This window comes from Anopheles arabiensis, chromosome 2, assembly GCF_016920715.1.
Source record: "Anopheles arabiensis isolate DONGOLA chromosome 2, AaraD3, whole genome shotgun sequence".
Classification (NCBI taxonomy): Eukaryota; Metazoa; Arthropoda; class Insecta; order Diptera; family Culicidae; genus Anopheles; species Anopheles arabiensis.
This window is the reverse complement of record NC_053517.1, coordinates 5519401-5535000: the sequence shown is the minus strand read 5'-3', so window position 1 is coordinate 5535000 and position 15600 is coordinate 5519401. Positions and strand designations below refer to the sequence as shown.

Sequence of the window (15600 nt, the reverse complement as noted above, 5' to 3'; positions counted from 1 at the left end):
GAGCTTCAACCACTTCGACAAGAACCGAACCGGCCGATTGGCGCCGGAAGAGTTCAAGTCGTGCCTCGTCTCGCTCGGCTACTCGATCGGCAAGGACAAGCAGGGCGACATGGACTTCCAGCGCATCCTGGCCGTGGTCGACCCGAACGCGTCGGGCTACGTGCAGTTCGATGCCTTCCTCGACTTCATGACGCGAGAAAGCACCGACACCGACACGGCGGAACAGGTTATCGACTCGTTCAGAATTTTGGCATCCGACAGGGTAAGTTAATCTGGGGATCCTGCTGAAGTCGCACGAATGTTCACTTACGAATGTGCCCTTCCCCTCTCTCTAGCCTTACATTCTTCCCGATGAGCTGCGCCGCGAGTTGCCACCGGATCAGGCAGAATACTGCATCCAAAGAATGCCACCGTACAAGGGCCCGAATGCCATCCCCGGAGCGCTGGACTACATGTCCTTCAGTACGGCGCTGTACGGCGAGAGCGACCTTTAAGGGGTGCCCGCCGCAGCCGAAGCCAGCGGAAGCCCTGATCGTTGATCTCGTGCTGGCGAAATGTACACCTACACACTCACACACACACGATCACGCAAACAAAATGCCAACAAAAGTAGTGTGCCTGCGCAACGAAGTGCATCGCGCATGCCCTTACCGCGCCGCCATCAACAGTTATTTCGACTCCCGTCTCTATTGCTGGTTTTTATTTTTATGTTTATTATCACTATGGAAGCGTAATGTGCCGCCTTTGGAGGAGCGAACACGGTCTCGGACGATGGAGGAAACAAACCCAGCACGGAGCAGCAGCTTGCGTACGATCCTCCGAGTAGTTGTGTGTGCTTAAGAGGTTAGAAGCCGATTCGGGTGCGCAACAATCCGATCCGACAGCATCTCGCGGTGAACACAGCGGCACAGGTGAACTAGTAAGAGGAGCATGCATTGCGCGTGCTCTAGCCATCAGGATGTGTAAAGCTAGATTGACACAGAACAGGAAAAGTGTTATTCGTTCGTTCGTACAGGAAAAAAAGTGTCAGGAAAAAAGTGTTTACTAACTGGTCGAGAACAGAAAAAAAGGAAGGAGGATCAACACAATACTACGAGCAAAGTGCTGCCGCCGTCGCTGCTGCTGCTGCTACTGCTGCTGATGATGATAATCATGTTGAGCAAACCATTTTATTTTATTGCATATTTATTATGATTACGATTACGATTATTACGCTACGATTATGATTATTATTTTCTCTTTTCTTTGACAAGATGATGATAATGATGATGATGATAATAATACTAGTGATCGTCGGCATAGAATCATGAAAAAATGGGGGAAGGATGAGCGGGCGATCGATCGAGTTCTTTGGAAATCTTATTTATATAATAAAAGAAAACGGAAAAACACACACAACAACAACAACAGCAACAACAAAAAGAGAAGAAACAACAAAGAACAACACAAAAATGTAAAAAAAAAACATACAAAAAGCCTAACAAACACAACTTTCTAACAAACCAAAAAAAAAAAAAACAACAACCGTGTGCCAAAAGTCTTGAATTTCATTGGTGTGTTTGTGTTGTTTGTTGCCGTTTTTAAAGCGCATTCTTTGAGCTGTCGCGAGCCATCGTTTCCGGTTGGGAGAATGTTTTGGAAAAGGATTTTTTTAAAGGAAATGCTCATCCTTAATTCGATCGTCGTCAAATCGCTGACTCGAGTCACTTTTATTCAACACCAAAACCAAAACGGTTGATACGGTCGATACAAATGTTTCTTACGCAGTAAAAACACGGTTTTTTTTTATTATTATTACTTCGATACGCCTGGTCGTCGTTATTCGATATTTACAATAGATCCTTTTCCTACATAATATTCAACAATGGGTTTTTTTTAAATAAGTGCGATAGTATTTACAATGCTTTCAAGCAGTCGGTCTTTCCGTTGGAGCGGTTTAAAAAACGGTTAGAATAAGCTAGTAGGCTGTGGTGCTCTTCGTGGTGTGAGCTCTCCGCGTCCTTCTGTTTAGCTTGCACTCGAGTTGGCAGGATCATGGTTCACCACCTGCTGTCCGATCACGGGCACAGCGAGCGATTTTAACGTGATCTTCTGTTTCACCGTTCGATAGAATCCTCCGTAGTACTTGCAGGCCGTCTTACATCCAGAGTACTGTAAAAGAAAAGGAAGCCGCGCGTGTTAGATATAATGGCACTATGGTTTAACGAGCTGAGTAGTGAAGATCGCGGTACGGGGTTAGTAAGATACTTACACAAATCACATCACTGCACATTAAATCGCGCACGATGCGCTTCTCCTCGTGCAGTATCTTGCAGTAGTCCCAGCACATGAAGCAGTTGGGCCGATCGGTACACTCGTCCGTCACGACGATGCTGTTGATCTCCTCGTGCAGATGGTTGGTCAAACAGATCGCACGGCACTGGCGCACCGGTTCCGCCATCGGTGCGTTATAGTCGCTGATTCGGTGAATTATTCTGCCCGCGCTTAATCCAACACAGCAGCACAGAAGCAACACGATCGTTCGTGCGGCGCTATTATTGTTGCACTTCATGTTCACGATCACGATGTTTACTGGTCGTATTGGTACTGGTCGTGGTCGTATTGCTATCACGATCACGATTTTTTTTTTTTTTCAGAATGTTACGAGTCACTTTGTTTTACAACTGCCAACGGTACATCACTATCGGTTCGCTCTCCGTAATACTGCTTAGGGAATGTGTTCGTCACAGCTTGACGGTCAGAATGGTAATGAGCCACCAGCCCCGATGAGGAGATCCTTTCTATTTGGACGCATCCCTACCTCAAAGGGTAGAATCAGTGTGAGTGGAATAGCCACACACCGAGCGGGTGAAAGGGGTACAACACACACGTGGAAGGGGTTTTTACAACGCGAGGCGAAAGGGTTGCTTCGATTCATTCATAAAAACTGGCCCGGCATGGGCAGCGCTAGGGCGGGGTAGTAGCGAGTGCACGTGCAAGAAAAATAACCGGAAACATCTGGCCATCCTTGTTGCGAGGGCATATTTCACACACGGGTGCAAACAGGTAGGGAATAGGTGACCCGGGGGTAAGTGTGTGCGTATGTGTGTGTAAGGGTAAACCGATCGACCATTGAAGAAATAGCAGCATCTCCCACTTCATTTCGGAAAACGTTGCTATCCTTGCAGACATCCCGAATAACAAGCGGAACGGAATTTGTCGCGGCCAAAACAGAAACAATGGACAGCGGAAACAGCCGCGAAATGGCCGGAAATGGTCCCAACCTTTGCAAGGGGGAAAACCCAACGCACTCGGAACTTTTGAAAAGAAGTGACAGGAAGTGTAGTGCAGTGTAGTGCTGGCAAACAGCAATTAATGTTTCGAGCCGTCGCGGACCGGTTTGGTGTTGGTGTGGAGTGTTTGTGTGCAGCAAACGGAGCAACTCAAATGGATGGAAAACAAAACACACGCATACCCAAAGGGAGACGCGATCGCAAAGCAAGCACCGGTCATATCCAAGGCAACAGGAGCAGAGATGAACGTCTACTGACCACTGTCTGGCAGCGTGAGTTGTTCCGAAGCGTTCGTTACCATGAGATGACCACATCATATCTCGTAGTCGCGGGTAGTGCGAATACCTTCCCAAGCCCCGGGGGAAGACGGCGCCGAGGGTACACCCCGGGGGAGAAACCCATTAAAAAACAGCCAACGTGCAAACGAATCAATGAACACGGGCAGGGTATTTCCCGTTCATTGATAAATTCTGCCCCCCTCACTATCCCATTCAACGACTTTCACGTCGGGTACGGGCAAGTGCGGGCAAGCGGGCCACGGTACGCCTTCGACGTCCTGTTCGTTTTTCCTGTGGTCGCATTAGCGCTTTTCAAAACATAAACAACAATCCCGTACCGGAGTGCCGGAGAATTTATTGCCCCTCGTTTGGTCACCTGTGGGCAGGTAGAGGGACTGGCCAGCTGGCTCCAGGTGACGAATCCACGTCCACACCACTGTGGTTTGTGGTGTAGCGCCGGTTTTATACCCCGTTTTTTTCTCCAACGAGTGGGGGTTGAAAAAGCGTGTGCCATTGCTGGTACATGGAGAGAAAATGCTCTTGTTATTTTATGACACTGTTGTCTTTTGACCCTTTTTTGGTGTAGAATAAGAAAGACACAGTAAAAAAATGGTCCTTCGGTTTAGTTGCGATGTGGAGTTGGTTTTTACTACGGGGCAGGATATCCTGGTGGTGGCGATCGAAGGGGAGAAAGATCGCCATGGTACGCCAATGGTGTCATAACAATTGATTACATTTTATTTCGCACAGTATCGCAGTACACTCTAAAAGCTAATGCTTTCCGCTTTCTATTTCATAACCTATGGTCACTTTGAATTGAATAGCAAAACAACACAAACCTTTGGGGTGGTTGGTTCTTGGAACGTGAAAGCGTGAAATGATCTAACGCTAACAACTAAACAACTAATCTAACAAAAAAAAGCTTATACACCTCCATGTATCCCCACATCCAACGAAAGTTCTCCCGCGTCCTCAAAACTTCAACAAAACGCTTTCCGTCTTGGAGTACACGCTCCAATCCTTGCGGCGCGCATTATCGTACACGTAGCGCAGGGCCATCGCGGCCGACCCGGGTGCCGCCCCGGACACGATCAGCTCCAACTTGCGCTCCTTGTCCAGCGTGCTGCTGAGCGACGTGTAGTAGGGCACCTCCTGCGGCGCCAGGATCGACGAAAAGTGGTTCCGTACGTGCGCGTTCAGGTCGGCCTCCGCGTCGAACGTTTGATCACAGTATTCGCACAGAAAGATGGAGGAGCCCCCAGAAGCCAGTGGTCGGTCGGTTTCGGTCCCAGTAGCTGCTGAGTCGGGCGAACGGACGCGATGCTTCGATTTTCTCGGCACCTTGCGCGTCGCCGAGACCTCACCTTCCGGGGAGTCATGGGCTTCCACCGGCTCGACGTAAAACAGCTGCCTGCCACCAGTCTCCTTGAGCGTGAGCGGTGGCTTCGGGTACTCTTTGCTTTCCGCGAGAAAGATTTGCAAATTGTCCGTGTTGATGTTGTACGCGGCCGAGTGGACCTCCTCGTGCCGGCTGCGCTCATCGTCGTCCGCGGTGCGGTACGTGCAGAACGAGCACGAACGGCCCACGGGCGCCCCGTGCTTCGACTCGTGCTCCAGCATGTGAGCGTGCTGCAGGAAGCGGGCCGGACAGCGGGCACAGTAGTACATGGTGGTGGGTCCGGGGTCGAGCAGTCCGGCCGTGTCGAACGCTGTGCCCGTCCCCGCCGCCGGGCTGTTGCTCATGTGCTGCTCCAAATGCTCGGTCAGCTGCTCGACCGTTGCCGCCCGAAACTGGCAGGAAATGCATTCCAGTTGCTCGCTTGGGACGGCCGGCGCCACCGTCCCACTGTCCACCAGGACGGTCGAAGGCATGAGGGCACCGTTGAAGTGGATCAGCTCCGTGGCCGCCGGGTCCTTGTCGAGGATTTCCACGATCGGCTCCAGCGTGTTTACCTCGTCCAGGCTGAACGGTGCCAGGGGCGGTGGAATGGACGAGCTAACGAGGGCATCGATCGATGTGCCGGTGCCGTTGCCAGTGGAAACGGTCGGCGGATGCACCACGTCCTCGATCACGTACACGGAATGTGGTTGGTTCTGTTTGCTATTCCGTGGCAGCTGCTGACCGTCGGCACCGTCGACGAGCGCCGCGGGGTCGTCCCTTTCCGCGTTCACGTGCTCAATGAAAACGTGTCCATTGTGCTTCAGGCGACAGTGTCTCTGTGGAGCGAGAGAGAAGCATATCGAGTATGAGTTAAAGCGGGAAAAGAAGCACAAGATGACAGGAGTAAGCATGCAAATACGTCACAATCACCACGGATTAGTCACCGTAACCCAACTCCCTGTGTGTGTGTGCGCGCGTGTGTACCTGAATCACATGTTTCCAGTTAGAAACCTGATGGCAATGGCCACAGCGATACGGTGCACTGTGGCGCCAGGTACCGGTGGAAGGCACCGCCAGCCCGCGTGTGTGTGAGCTACCGTCACCACCCTCTCCGGCGCCCAGTTCCGGCGGCGGCGGCGGCGGGAGATGGTTCGTTTTATCTCCAGCACCGCCAGGCGTTAGTAGTAGTGGTAGTAGGGGTGTTCCATTAGTAGTAGTACTAGGCATATCGTTGTTGCTAGTGTTAGCTGCACTTTTACTAAGGCTACAGTGGGCCGCCGAACCCGTCGGTGGCGTCGGCGTACTACTGGAGGAGGGTGATGTAATGTTATTGTTTGCCGTACTGTTGCCACCACCGCCGCCGGCCTTCCCGTACGCTTCCTGCTCCATTGCTTCATCCAGCTGCAGTTGAAAGGGAGAGGTGGCCGCCACCATGCCAGCATGACTGTTTGTCGTATGCAGCAACAGCTCCTCCTTGGTCGGTGTACTAAAAAAAAAGTGTGGCCAGATAGTTACTCCACACTGAAAGCAGGATCCGAGAATCGTTGTACCAACTTACCTAAACTCACAAAATTGACATTTAAAATGGTCGCCTTCGTCCACTTTTGCCGACGTCTCATCGTGCGCTGGCTTATCGTCAAGCAGCAAGCTGAACCCGGGCATGTTGGCCAACGCATTCAAATCTATGTTGAACGCACTGCACGCCGCCACCAGATCCGACATGCTGCTCTCGTTGAACGATTTGTTCGGGAAGTTGGTCGACTCCTTCGCACTGCCACTACCACCGGCAACAGCAGTAGTAGCACTAACACCTCCTGCTCCTCCACCACCACTAGTATTGTCCGTTATGTGCATCAGCGTGATGTACTTGTTGTACTTGGTGTAGTTCCGGCGGCCCGTTTCGTCGTTCATCAGCACGCCCGCATTCTTGTGGCTCGGGTCACGGATCGTCTTCAGCCGGATGTGCTTCGTAATGTCCCAGCGCCAGTTGGAGCGATACGAGCAGAGCGAACACTCGAACGGTTTCTTGTTCAGGTGGCCCACGATGTGCACGTGAAACCGGGACGCCGTCGACGCCCAGAACGAGCAGTGCGGACACTTGAACACCCGCTTCATCAGCCCGGTCGCGTTCGGATCGTTGGAGGCCAGTTTGCTCGTCACCTCGCCGTACCCGGGCGCCGTCTCGATACCGCAGTACGTTTCCGATTTGCTCTCCAGGATTTCTACCTCATCGTCGTCCACCTTGGAGCTGGCGGAGGTTGAAGCGTCCGGGCGTGCTGCTGGTGTGGCCGAATCCGCACCGAACAGGTTCGCTTCGAGCAAACTTCTCCACATCTCGTTCGAGGCACTGTCGCCGGGGTCGCCCGTCTGGGGGAAAAGATTCTGGTTCGATTCGTCCATCGATTTCTGCAGCAGCGAGGTGATGAGGTCCTCCTTGTGGGACGCTGCAATGTGGTTCGCTAGATCCAGCGTGGACTCGAAGCTAAGCTCGCAGAATGTGCACTTGGTCTGGGGCGACGACGGTAAGCTCATTGGGGATGGTGGGTGGCTGTGCCCCACTCCCACCTCCGGTGGCATTAGCACCGACATCGGTACCGGCTTTAGCAGCTCCTTTTCCGGCTTGGCGGGTGCTAGGGGAATTAGGTTGGGGATTGGTCTGGAGCGCTTTTTCGGCACCGTTTCATTGTCTTCGGAGGATTTGCGGCCGGTTTTGTGGGAAGATGAGTCCTACGAGTGAAGGGAGGAGCTATTAAAGGATATGATCTGAAGTGGTGAAAATTGGGGACTCTTACCCGTTCCGGTGATGTCACAACACTCTGCATGCCATCCATCTCGGACTTGATTGGGGCCTTGAGTGCTGCACGGGGGATAAATGAAGTGAAGTAGAGGGAAAATTCAATATTGGATGTACAGTAGCAATAATACACTTTGTTTGTCATCTATCTCGTTTCTGGACCACCATCGCGCGAACACAATTCTATGTAAAGAAAAGGTTTGTTTTGGTTTGACCTAATTATCCAATAGACTCTAAGCATACTGCGATATTGCCCCCGCGTTTGACCCAGAATGTACCATATGACGCGACCTCCATCCTGTGCTTACTTCGATTGAAATAGCTCAACAAAATAATCAATTTACCCAAAAGAGACGAAGTCCACGTTTGCTCGACGTTCCTCAGCAACAGCGATGGCAGCAGAGATGCAACAAGTTGCTGCGTATACGCACCACCCACACCCAGCGCATCCAAAACTTTGCTCGCTGAATCCTTCTCGGAACTGTCCTTTTCAATCGCCTCCCGTCGCTCTTCACTATTGTCCACCGGTGTCACACCTTTATTGCCCGACTCCACCACCGGTACGTCCGCACCGCCGTGCACCATTCGCAAGTGGCGTACCAGCTTCTGGTAGTGGCGCGAGGCGTACACACATCGTTTGCACTCGTACACACTAATCTTCTCCCCGTGGGTGTCGCGTAGATGCGTCAGATAGCTGCGGGGGTTTTGCGTAAAGTAGCTGCAGCTGCCACACGCGTAGTTGCGCTTCACCTTACACTGTGGCAGCCGTTTCAGCTCGCCGTGATGGTGGTGTGGTGCGTTATCGGAACCAAGGCTATCAGCAGCAGCAGCAGCAGCAGCAGCATCGATAAGTTTGGTCTGTGGTTCGCGTTTGACGCGTCGTTCAGCAGCAGCGGTAGTAGTAGTGCTGCTGGCCAGTTGCCGTTGCGCTGCTAGTTTGCCTCTGGTGCGTCGCACCATCGAGGGCATTTCGATGCTGGTGGAAAATCGGGCTGGTTGTCCTGGAAGGAGAAAAAGAAACCGTATGGTGTGTTAGATAATGGAGTGCTGGCGGAGAAGGCGGATATCGGGAGCACGTTCAAATTGGGAGACGCCACAGAGCGACTCGTTCGTACCATTGTGGTTGGCGTTACTGTTTTTGTGTAGCAAAATAATGGTAAAAACACCCAACCCGTTCGGCACAATTGACCGAAGAAAACACAATCTTATTTACACAGTTTTTGCCTCCCTCCCCCCCAGTTCGCTATCACTGGCTGCTCTTGTGTGTGTATGTGTGTAGCTCTCCGTGGTGTCGTGCTGTACGTGGCTGACATTTGTGTTTGGCGCATGCGCAATAGAAGTTCCGGAGAAGCGGACGGACACCCTGCATCAACAGCTGATGGGAGGGTGACAGCCGCCGTACGCGAGAGCGATAAGGAAGTTTGTATTTCAATTTCAGCGCTAAACGCTTGAACGGTTGACAGTTTGAAAAAAAGTGGCTTTAAACTGCGTTCCAGCAATCAATAGAGCGGTTTGTTGTTACCTTACAATTTATTCATTTAAGCCTCTCACGGATGTCCCCTTTTCCGAGGGCGGTCGTCCGGGCAGGGCAAAATGACTCCCGTGCTGCTGCCCCGTGCTCTTCAAGGCATAAACAATTACCAATTTAATACACATCCACACACGCGCACACACACATCCGTTCTCGATTGCCGCGCTACTTAGGCGAACTGGGCCGCAAAGAACGTCTAGCTAAGCGGGGTACACATGATCAGTACGAGCGTCGTCAGAACGCCAACTAACGCGCGCGAAGGCTAACCAGAGACATTCAATTGAGCGGCAGTCACGTGTCGCCCTCTGCCGTCCTCCTCTGCTACCCTTCACAGGCACACGGACACAGTTTAAAAAAGCAAACCCCGCGTCACCCGCCGCTGCAAGATCTGCATGCGCTAGACGAGTTAGTAGTAGATCGCCTCCACTACGGAGGAAGATATTTAAACAGATGAGTCGTTGTTGCTTCGCTGCTGCGCCTCCTCGCTTGCGTTGGTGGGCCGTGCAAAGCAGGCAAGCCAGCTCTTTCCCGAGTACCCACCATGTGTATGCCGCCGCTACTGCTTTGAGAGACTGTTGAGCTGCTGGATTCGTCTAATTCTAATCTCTGCAAACGCCAACCAACAGAAGAAACAGCTCTATTATAGTGTGTCCCGATTTTCCATTGCACAACAGCACACGTCACTCGCTATCCGAGAGGGAGGGAGGGAAGGAGGGTTGCCCACACACACACCACTGTTGAACACTGATAAGAGCCGAGCAGACACGCTCAGGCAACCACGGGGAGCCGTTTTTCTTCACTGGTGCAAGGAGAATACACTCTTAAGCTCCACAGCCTACTGCTACGGTTGGCAGTGACAGCATCTACAGCAGCAACACAGTTTGTGTCACTACGACCACGACGTTTGCAGATGTTTGCGAGTGGCGGCAGACTGTGGGGTTTGGTTTGTGGGGATCGTTTTGTTGCTAAAAATAGCTCCACTAACTAATACGCTTCACGTTAGAACGAACGGTCTTTTGCACAATCAAATCGGTCTCAGTATGGCGCACCGAACTCAGAGCTCAGAATTCTAGGCTGCAGACAGTTTGCAGAGATGCAGACACAGACAAAACACACTCGATCACGTCGATCATCTCTCTTTTCGGGGGTTCGGGGTAGTGTTCAAACAGTGAAGATCGCTCCACCCCGTCGTTCGTTCTGTTTTACGCAGTTATACAACGCGCACTCTCGCGCACACAACACTTCTGCGCTGGGCTGGGCGGTAACAGTGCGCCAGACTATTCTAATGCAGCTCGGTATCGGCAGCGCTTTTTTTCCATGAGTCCCCGTGTCACCCGTGCAGGACGGGGAGGGGGAGTGTACTAGATGTACTGGCACATACAGTCTCTGTGTGCGCGAGAACGCGAGAATGCGCCCGACCACAAGGCCCTGGCGATGCCGCCACCGCTAGAGCGCAGTTTGAGCGCAACGCTATTTTACTCTCTGCACACAACAAGTCGCGATGTGCATAGTTACATGCTCATCGCATGTGAGAGTGTGTGGCTATACATATATGCACATGGCAGTGCCTCCTAGCACAGCGAAAACACTCCCGCGGAGATCTGCCCCTGCCCAGCGCGCTTGATTACGCGCATTTCTTGCGCACATGTGTGCGACGATGATGCATGGGAGGAGGAAGAGAAGGAGGAGGAGAAAAGCGGAAGGAAATAGGGGTGGTGTGGCGCAGTATTGGAAGCATAAGCGCGTATCTGGCTCGCGGGATGTACGCTTGGTGCAAAACCGTTTCGTGCCGACGCAGCATTAGCGTTAGATTGCGCGGTACAGTCGGTTGCACGCAACTGGGTACGTGGAGAGGCTTTGGGAATGTAAAGAGTTGACAATGGGTGGAGGGCGTGATGCATTGTGACTGTTTGAACCATGCAATCGGAAAGCAAAGATGAAATATTCACAAATTTAATTTAATTAAAAATCGCGTTAAATGCTGTCCGCGTTCCACTGTAACACACTGTACACTGTGTGGAGGGATCGTAAAACGAGCTGACCTTTGCTGAAAAGTGCAACCGGCGGAGGTTGATTGTGGAGGAGACGAACTGTTGTGCTTAGTTGAGATGATTGAAAGCATTTGCTCCAGGGGGGGGGGGGAGGTTGGCGAGATCTTGCTCGATTCGAGGAGTTTGCGTCGCTTAGAGTTGTGAGCGCGCGCTCTCTCTATGTGTACTACGATTAGTAATAATTAATGTTTGATTTTTGATCACTTTGTCGGCACATTTGTCAGGGGAGTCAAACGCCAAATAACGCAATCGCAAACCTTCAAAAATAATTAATTACCCCCGAAAAAAACACGGGTTTGACACTCCCGCGGCTTAATTAATAGTGTTGTCAAACCGAATGTTCCTCCATCCAACCGAAGCACGATGAAAGTTTCAGTTCCCTTTTTCATGGTGAACCGTCGCTCCAAACAGCAGGAAACCCACAGCACACCCGGGTCCGGGTCTTGCATTCGTTTTTTTTAAACAGCCCAATGATTAAGACATTAGAAAATCATTTGAAGCAGCATGCGAAAGGTTACTGGGACCGAGTGCTGCTCCCACGAGAGTGTTCGTGTTGTGCCACACGATCATCATCCGCGGGTCATCCGCGGGGGGGGGGGGACGGTTTCGGTTGCCGGCCCTTCCGGCGATATCCACGGCACGGCGGATAATCAATGAGCGGAGATTCATAGCCGTGCAGTTTAATTTAATTTATCCCGAAACGAGCCCCGCAACACATCAATGAAAGAGCTTCGTCGTTGAGCTCTTAAAAGAAAAGTGGGAAGAATCAGCAGAACGGCTGTGGTGTGGTGTCGTTGGTGTCAATTGGAAGTGGAAGCAACCGGAGGCATCCGCGGAGTGCGGGGAAGGGATGGATGGAAGGGGGGACAAAAAACCGCAAGAATCTCGCCCCTCCCCGCCTTCTTCGCCCCATCTACCCAAAGCACCGGCGTTCGGCATCAATCTCATTTACACTTGTTTATTATTTTCACCGAACCGTGCGCTCTGTTATTAAATATAATAAATCATCAAAGATCAGGTGATTTGAGACGATTTGATGTCCGGCAGCAGGGGCAGGGCTATCGGCGGGGCAGCTATCCGGGCCAGTCGTTCCTTCCTTCGGGACGGGACGGAGCGCTAATTCGCTCCGGGGGCTGGTTGCCTTGCCAACGGTGCCCCATCTTTCATGGTTTCCAATTTTCTTCACGCGAACAATAAGTTATGTTTCGGGGCAATGTTGCTGCTGTCTGGCCGGTTGTTCGCGTCCTTTGAGAAGCATTAGCCGCAAGGGGTAGTGCTGCTTTTTGTGTGCTCTCCTCTTCTCTGTAAAACCACTGGTGAGCCTTTGATTTGTGGATGTCTTCATTTAAGCGGTGCCGAAGGAATGTGTTGCTTGTTTGTTTCCTTCGCTGTTAGGCGCGTTTGTTTTAGGGCTTAGGACACGGAGGAAAGCTCCCTAAAATAGTCGATTCTTTCGAGAGAATATTCTCTATAAAAAGCTTCTTCAGCTTCAAGCTATTAATTAATCCCATCTCAATTATGACGCACACACGCACACACTTTTATCCAACAAAAGCAATAGTTGAACACATTATATATCTCATTACAACTATTCTACCTTATGTGAATGGGTTACAACATAATTCAGCGGTGTGTAACACACACACAGGGCAAGCGGTTCATTATAAAACCATTAGCCCAACCGAAAACAATCCACAGAGAGCTTGTAAAGCTTCGTAGTGATCCCGGTACCAAGCCAGAATTGAGGCCCGTGGATCCGTGGAAGTGTCTGGGACCGGGGTGATAATTGTGATGAAAGTTGAATGAAACGAAACACTGCCAACATACTACAACGGCTTAATTTGGAACTAACCAAAGTGAAAAAGCCTCAAAATACTCTCTGTTGCAGCAGCAACAACGCAACGCAGCATGATCGTTAGCCATGTAAGGGTATGTTTTTTGGAGGGTAATTTTCGGTAACACCGTTTGTTTGTGTTGCGTGTGTGATCCTTTGGCGCAGCGGGACTGGTTTTTTTTGGAAGTCAGCACAGAGGATCAACTTTGTGGTTAATTTTATGTCGAAAATATCACCTTTTTTTTGGCTTCGCATCGCATACCATCTTCCTTTTTTACATTCGGTCCCTTCAAAAGTCTTCTTTTTATGATGCATATGAAGTGTATGAAAAAGTAGCAAAATTAGGTAAACAGAAACCAATCATTCGAAGCGATCAAACATGACGAAACTTGCGTAAAGAGAGAGCATCTCTTCCGGTTAGATCTTGGTGAGTGTGTGTAGGGTTTTTTTTGGAGTCAGTTTTATATGAATTTTGTTAATGAATTAAGCTAACCACAATCCCGTTTGCCCCGAACGAACGAACGAACGAACGGGTCCGTCGTAATTTGATTGGTGTTGATTGAGAGGCCGGAGCTTAACGGTTGTTTGAGGTTTAACCTTTTATTTTGGCCGATGGTTTGGTTCGTGGCTTTGGCCACGGCTGTTTGAAGAGTGCCAGCTGGGCGTGTGTGTGTGTGTTGCACTAAGTGGCAGGTATCGGTTTAATGCGGTTTTTTGGTGGATTATCTTCCTAATGCTATGTTTCGATTTGGGGTTAAGCAATTCATTGATGGTTTCAGAGTAAAGGAAAGCATACACGAGGAAGATGTACGGTATGGAAAGGACTTTATGGTTAGTTTTTGCAAGCAAATGCCACGTATTTGATTGGTTGCATGTCGCGGAGTCGTTTTGGCGTATTGTTGTGCAGCTCAATTATGACACCTTTGATTGAACTGAGACAACTTTTCGATAGCTCATTGTTAACCGTAAAATAGAACCAGCACTGCAGAATTGGAAAACTTTGCAACTCAATTTGCCATTCTCAATGTACTTATTTCTTTCGAAGCATTTCCATTTAAAAAATCTGAACCCATTTCAATGTACATTATTTTGAATTGATTTATTTTTAAAAAGGAATCACATTTTTGGAGTACGCTGCTGACACAAAATAATAATTAAAAAACGAAAACCCCCTATACTCCTCAAACAACGAAACGCAACGTTACGTGTTGTTGCTGTACTTGATCAACTACTTTCCAACGCTTCCAGTTGTTGATGGTGTAAATAAAAAAAGCGTACGTAGTAAATCACTTACATCCACTTGGCAGTACAAATAAGAAACATGTTTGTGTGTTGAAAAAGGTAACAAAATTATTCAAAGAAATTTTTTTAAATACACCGAAAAAAGGTCTAAAATTTACGTTTAATACATAGTTTTGCATCTCTCTGTGTGTGTGTTGCAGTCCCTTTGTCTGTCTCTTTCATTCCATTTCCTTCTGTTTGCCTGTTGCGAGATGTACTTTAGCCAATTGTTTCACATAGTTAGGAGTCACATCGGTTTGGGGTGGCGGTTGTATTCCTCCCTTCTTTACTTTACAAATGTCTTTTTGCTACGTATCGTACATTAGCTTAATTGGGGGATTATTTTGCACCTTTTTCTCTCTATTGCTGCAGTGTTGTATTGAAGATTTGCTGACGGCCGAAGCGATCCAACATTCTTCAACATCAACCGTAGCTTCATATTGCGGTTTGCCTCGAACTCATACTGTAGTGTAGTGAGCATTACGAATTACGATGACTGATTATTATTTGTTCGATGTTTTGTTCGATCTTTTGTGGTAAAATAATGATTCGCATGTTGTTGTTGTGGATAAGGTTGTTTTTCTTCCATTCTTTCTCTTCGATGATTCGTGTTTGTTGAAACTTTCGTACTTCTCTTCAATTCTTTTACCTTTTCGCACTCACTTATTAGTTTTTGTGTTACGAATGATATTGTTTCATTTTCATTTATATATATAGATTCATTCTTTCGACCCATACGACACCCACACAACACTTTACAGTAGGTCTGATATATTTATATATTCTGGCGCACAGAACTTTGTGTCGGCGTGTGTCTTTTAATTATTAGTTTTAATTTACTTTACTCGGTATTTATACTTATAGGCCTCTTATTGTTGTTCGTGCTATGTACATCGTTCCATTTTCCTGATATCATGATAAGATGGGAACTCTAAATAGAGGGGGGAGGGGGGCGATCCATTTCGTTTGAAAACAAAAAGCTTCAAACAATTCTAATGTACACATATACACGCACACACACACAGCCACGCACACAGACACGCACACGCACGCGCTTAAACAGTCATTTTTCCAGTTGCGGAATGATGAAACAGAAACCAATGTCCAATCGTTTAATTGCCCTAATAAAACTCCTATCAGCTGTGTTTTATTGAAACCAAAACATGTGTGGTCTCGTA

At 49.3% G+C, this 15600-nt stretch overlaps 3 protein-coding genes across 15 annotated transcripts in view; 1 reads left to right on the top strand and 2 right to left on the bottom strand.

Moving 5' to 3' along the window:
- LOC120896965 (alpha-actinin, sarcomeric) overlaps nt 1-1855 on the top strand; it is a 22661-nt gene extending 20806 nt beyond the window's left edge. For 9 of the 10 annotated variants that reach the window (XM_040301516.1, XM_040301511.1, XM_040301514.1 and 6 more), the window contains 2 exons: nt 1-262; nt 336-1855. The exon at nt 1-262 is cut by the window's left edge and continues 68 nt beyond it. In XM_040301516.1, coding sequence (XP_040157450.1) covers nt 1-262; nt 336-494 — 421 coding nt within the window. In that variant the 3' untranslated portion in view covers nt 495-1855. The remainder of the gene's footprint in view (nt 263-335) is intronic. The other variant, XM_040301518.1, reaches the window with a different exon arrangement.
- A 100-nt stretch (nt 1856-1955) lies between these two features.
- LOC120896969 lies at nt 1956-4168 on the bottom strand. Its single transcript, XM_040301522.1, has 2 exons — nt 2252-4168; nt 1956-2151 (listed from the first exon to the last, which is right to left on the bottom strand). The coding sequence occupies exons 1-2, from the start codon at nt 2549-2551 to the stop codon at nt 2008-2010; spliced, it is 444 nt and encodes a 147-aa protein (XP_040157456.1). The 5' UTR covers nt 2552-4168; the 3' UTR covers nt 1956-2007.
- Nucleotides 4169-4265: 97 nt separating this feature from the next.
- LOC120896964 lies at nt 4266-10679 on the bottom strand. 4 transcript variants are annotated; one of them, XM_040301504.1, is made up of 6 exons: nt 9797-10679; nt 8070-8726; nt 7724-7788; nt 6490-7658; nt 5916-6417; nt 4266-5767 (listed from the first exon to the last, which is right to left on the bottom strand). In XM_040301504.1, the coding sequence occupies exons 2-6, from the start codon at nt 8692-8694 to the stop codon at nt 4523-4525; spliced, it is 3606 nt and encodes a 1201-aa protein (XP_040157438.1). In that variant the 5' UTR covers nt 8695-8726; nt 9797-10679; the 3' UTR covers nt 4266-4522. The 4 variants fall into 4 exon arrangements, with proteins under 4 accessions (XP_040157438.1, XP_040157442.1, XP_040157440.1 ...); XM_040301508.1 differs by lacking the exon at nt 9797-10679 and adding an exon at nt 9367-9746; XM_040301506.1 differs by lacking the exon at nt 9797-10679 and adding an exon at nt 9248-9360.
- Nucleotides 10680-15600: the final 4921 nt, after the last annotated feature.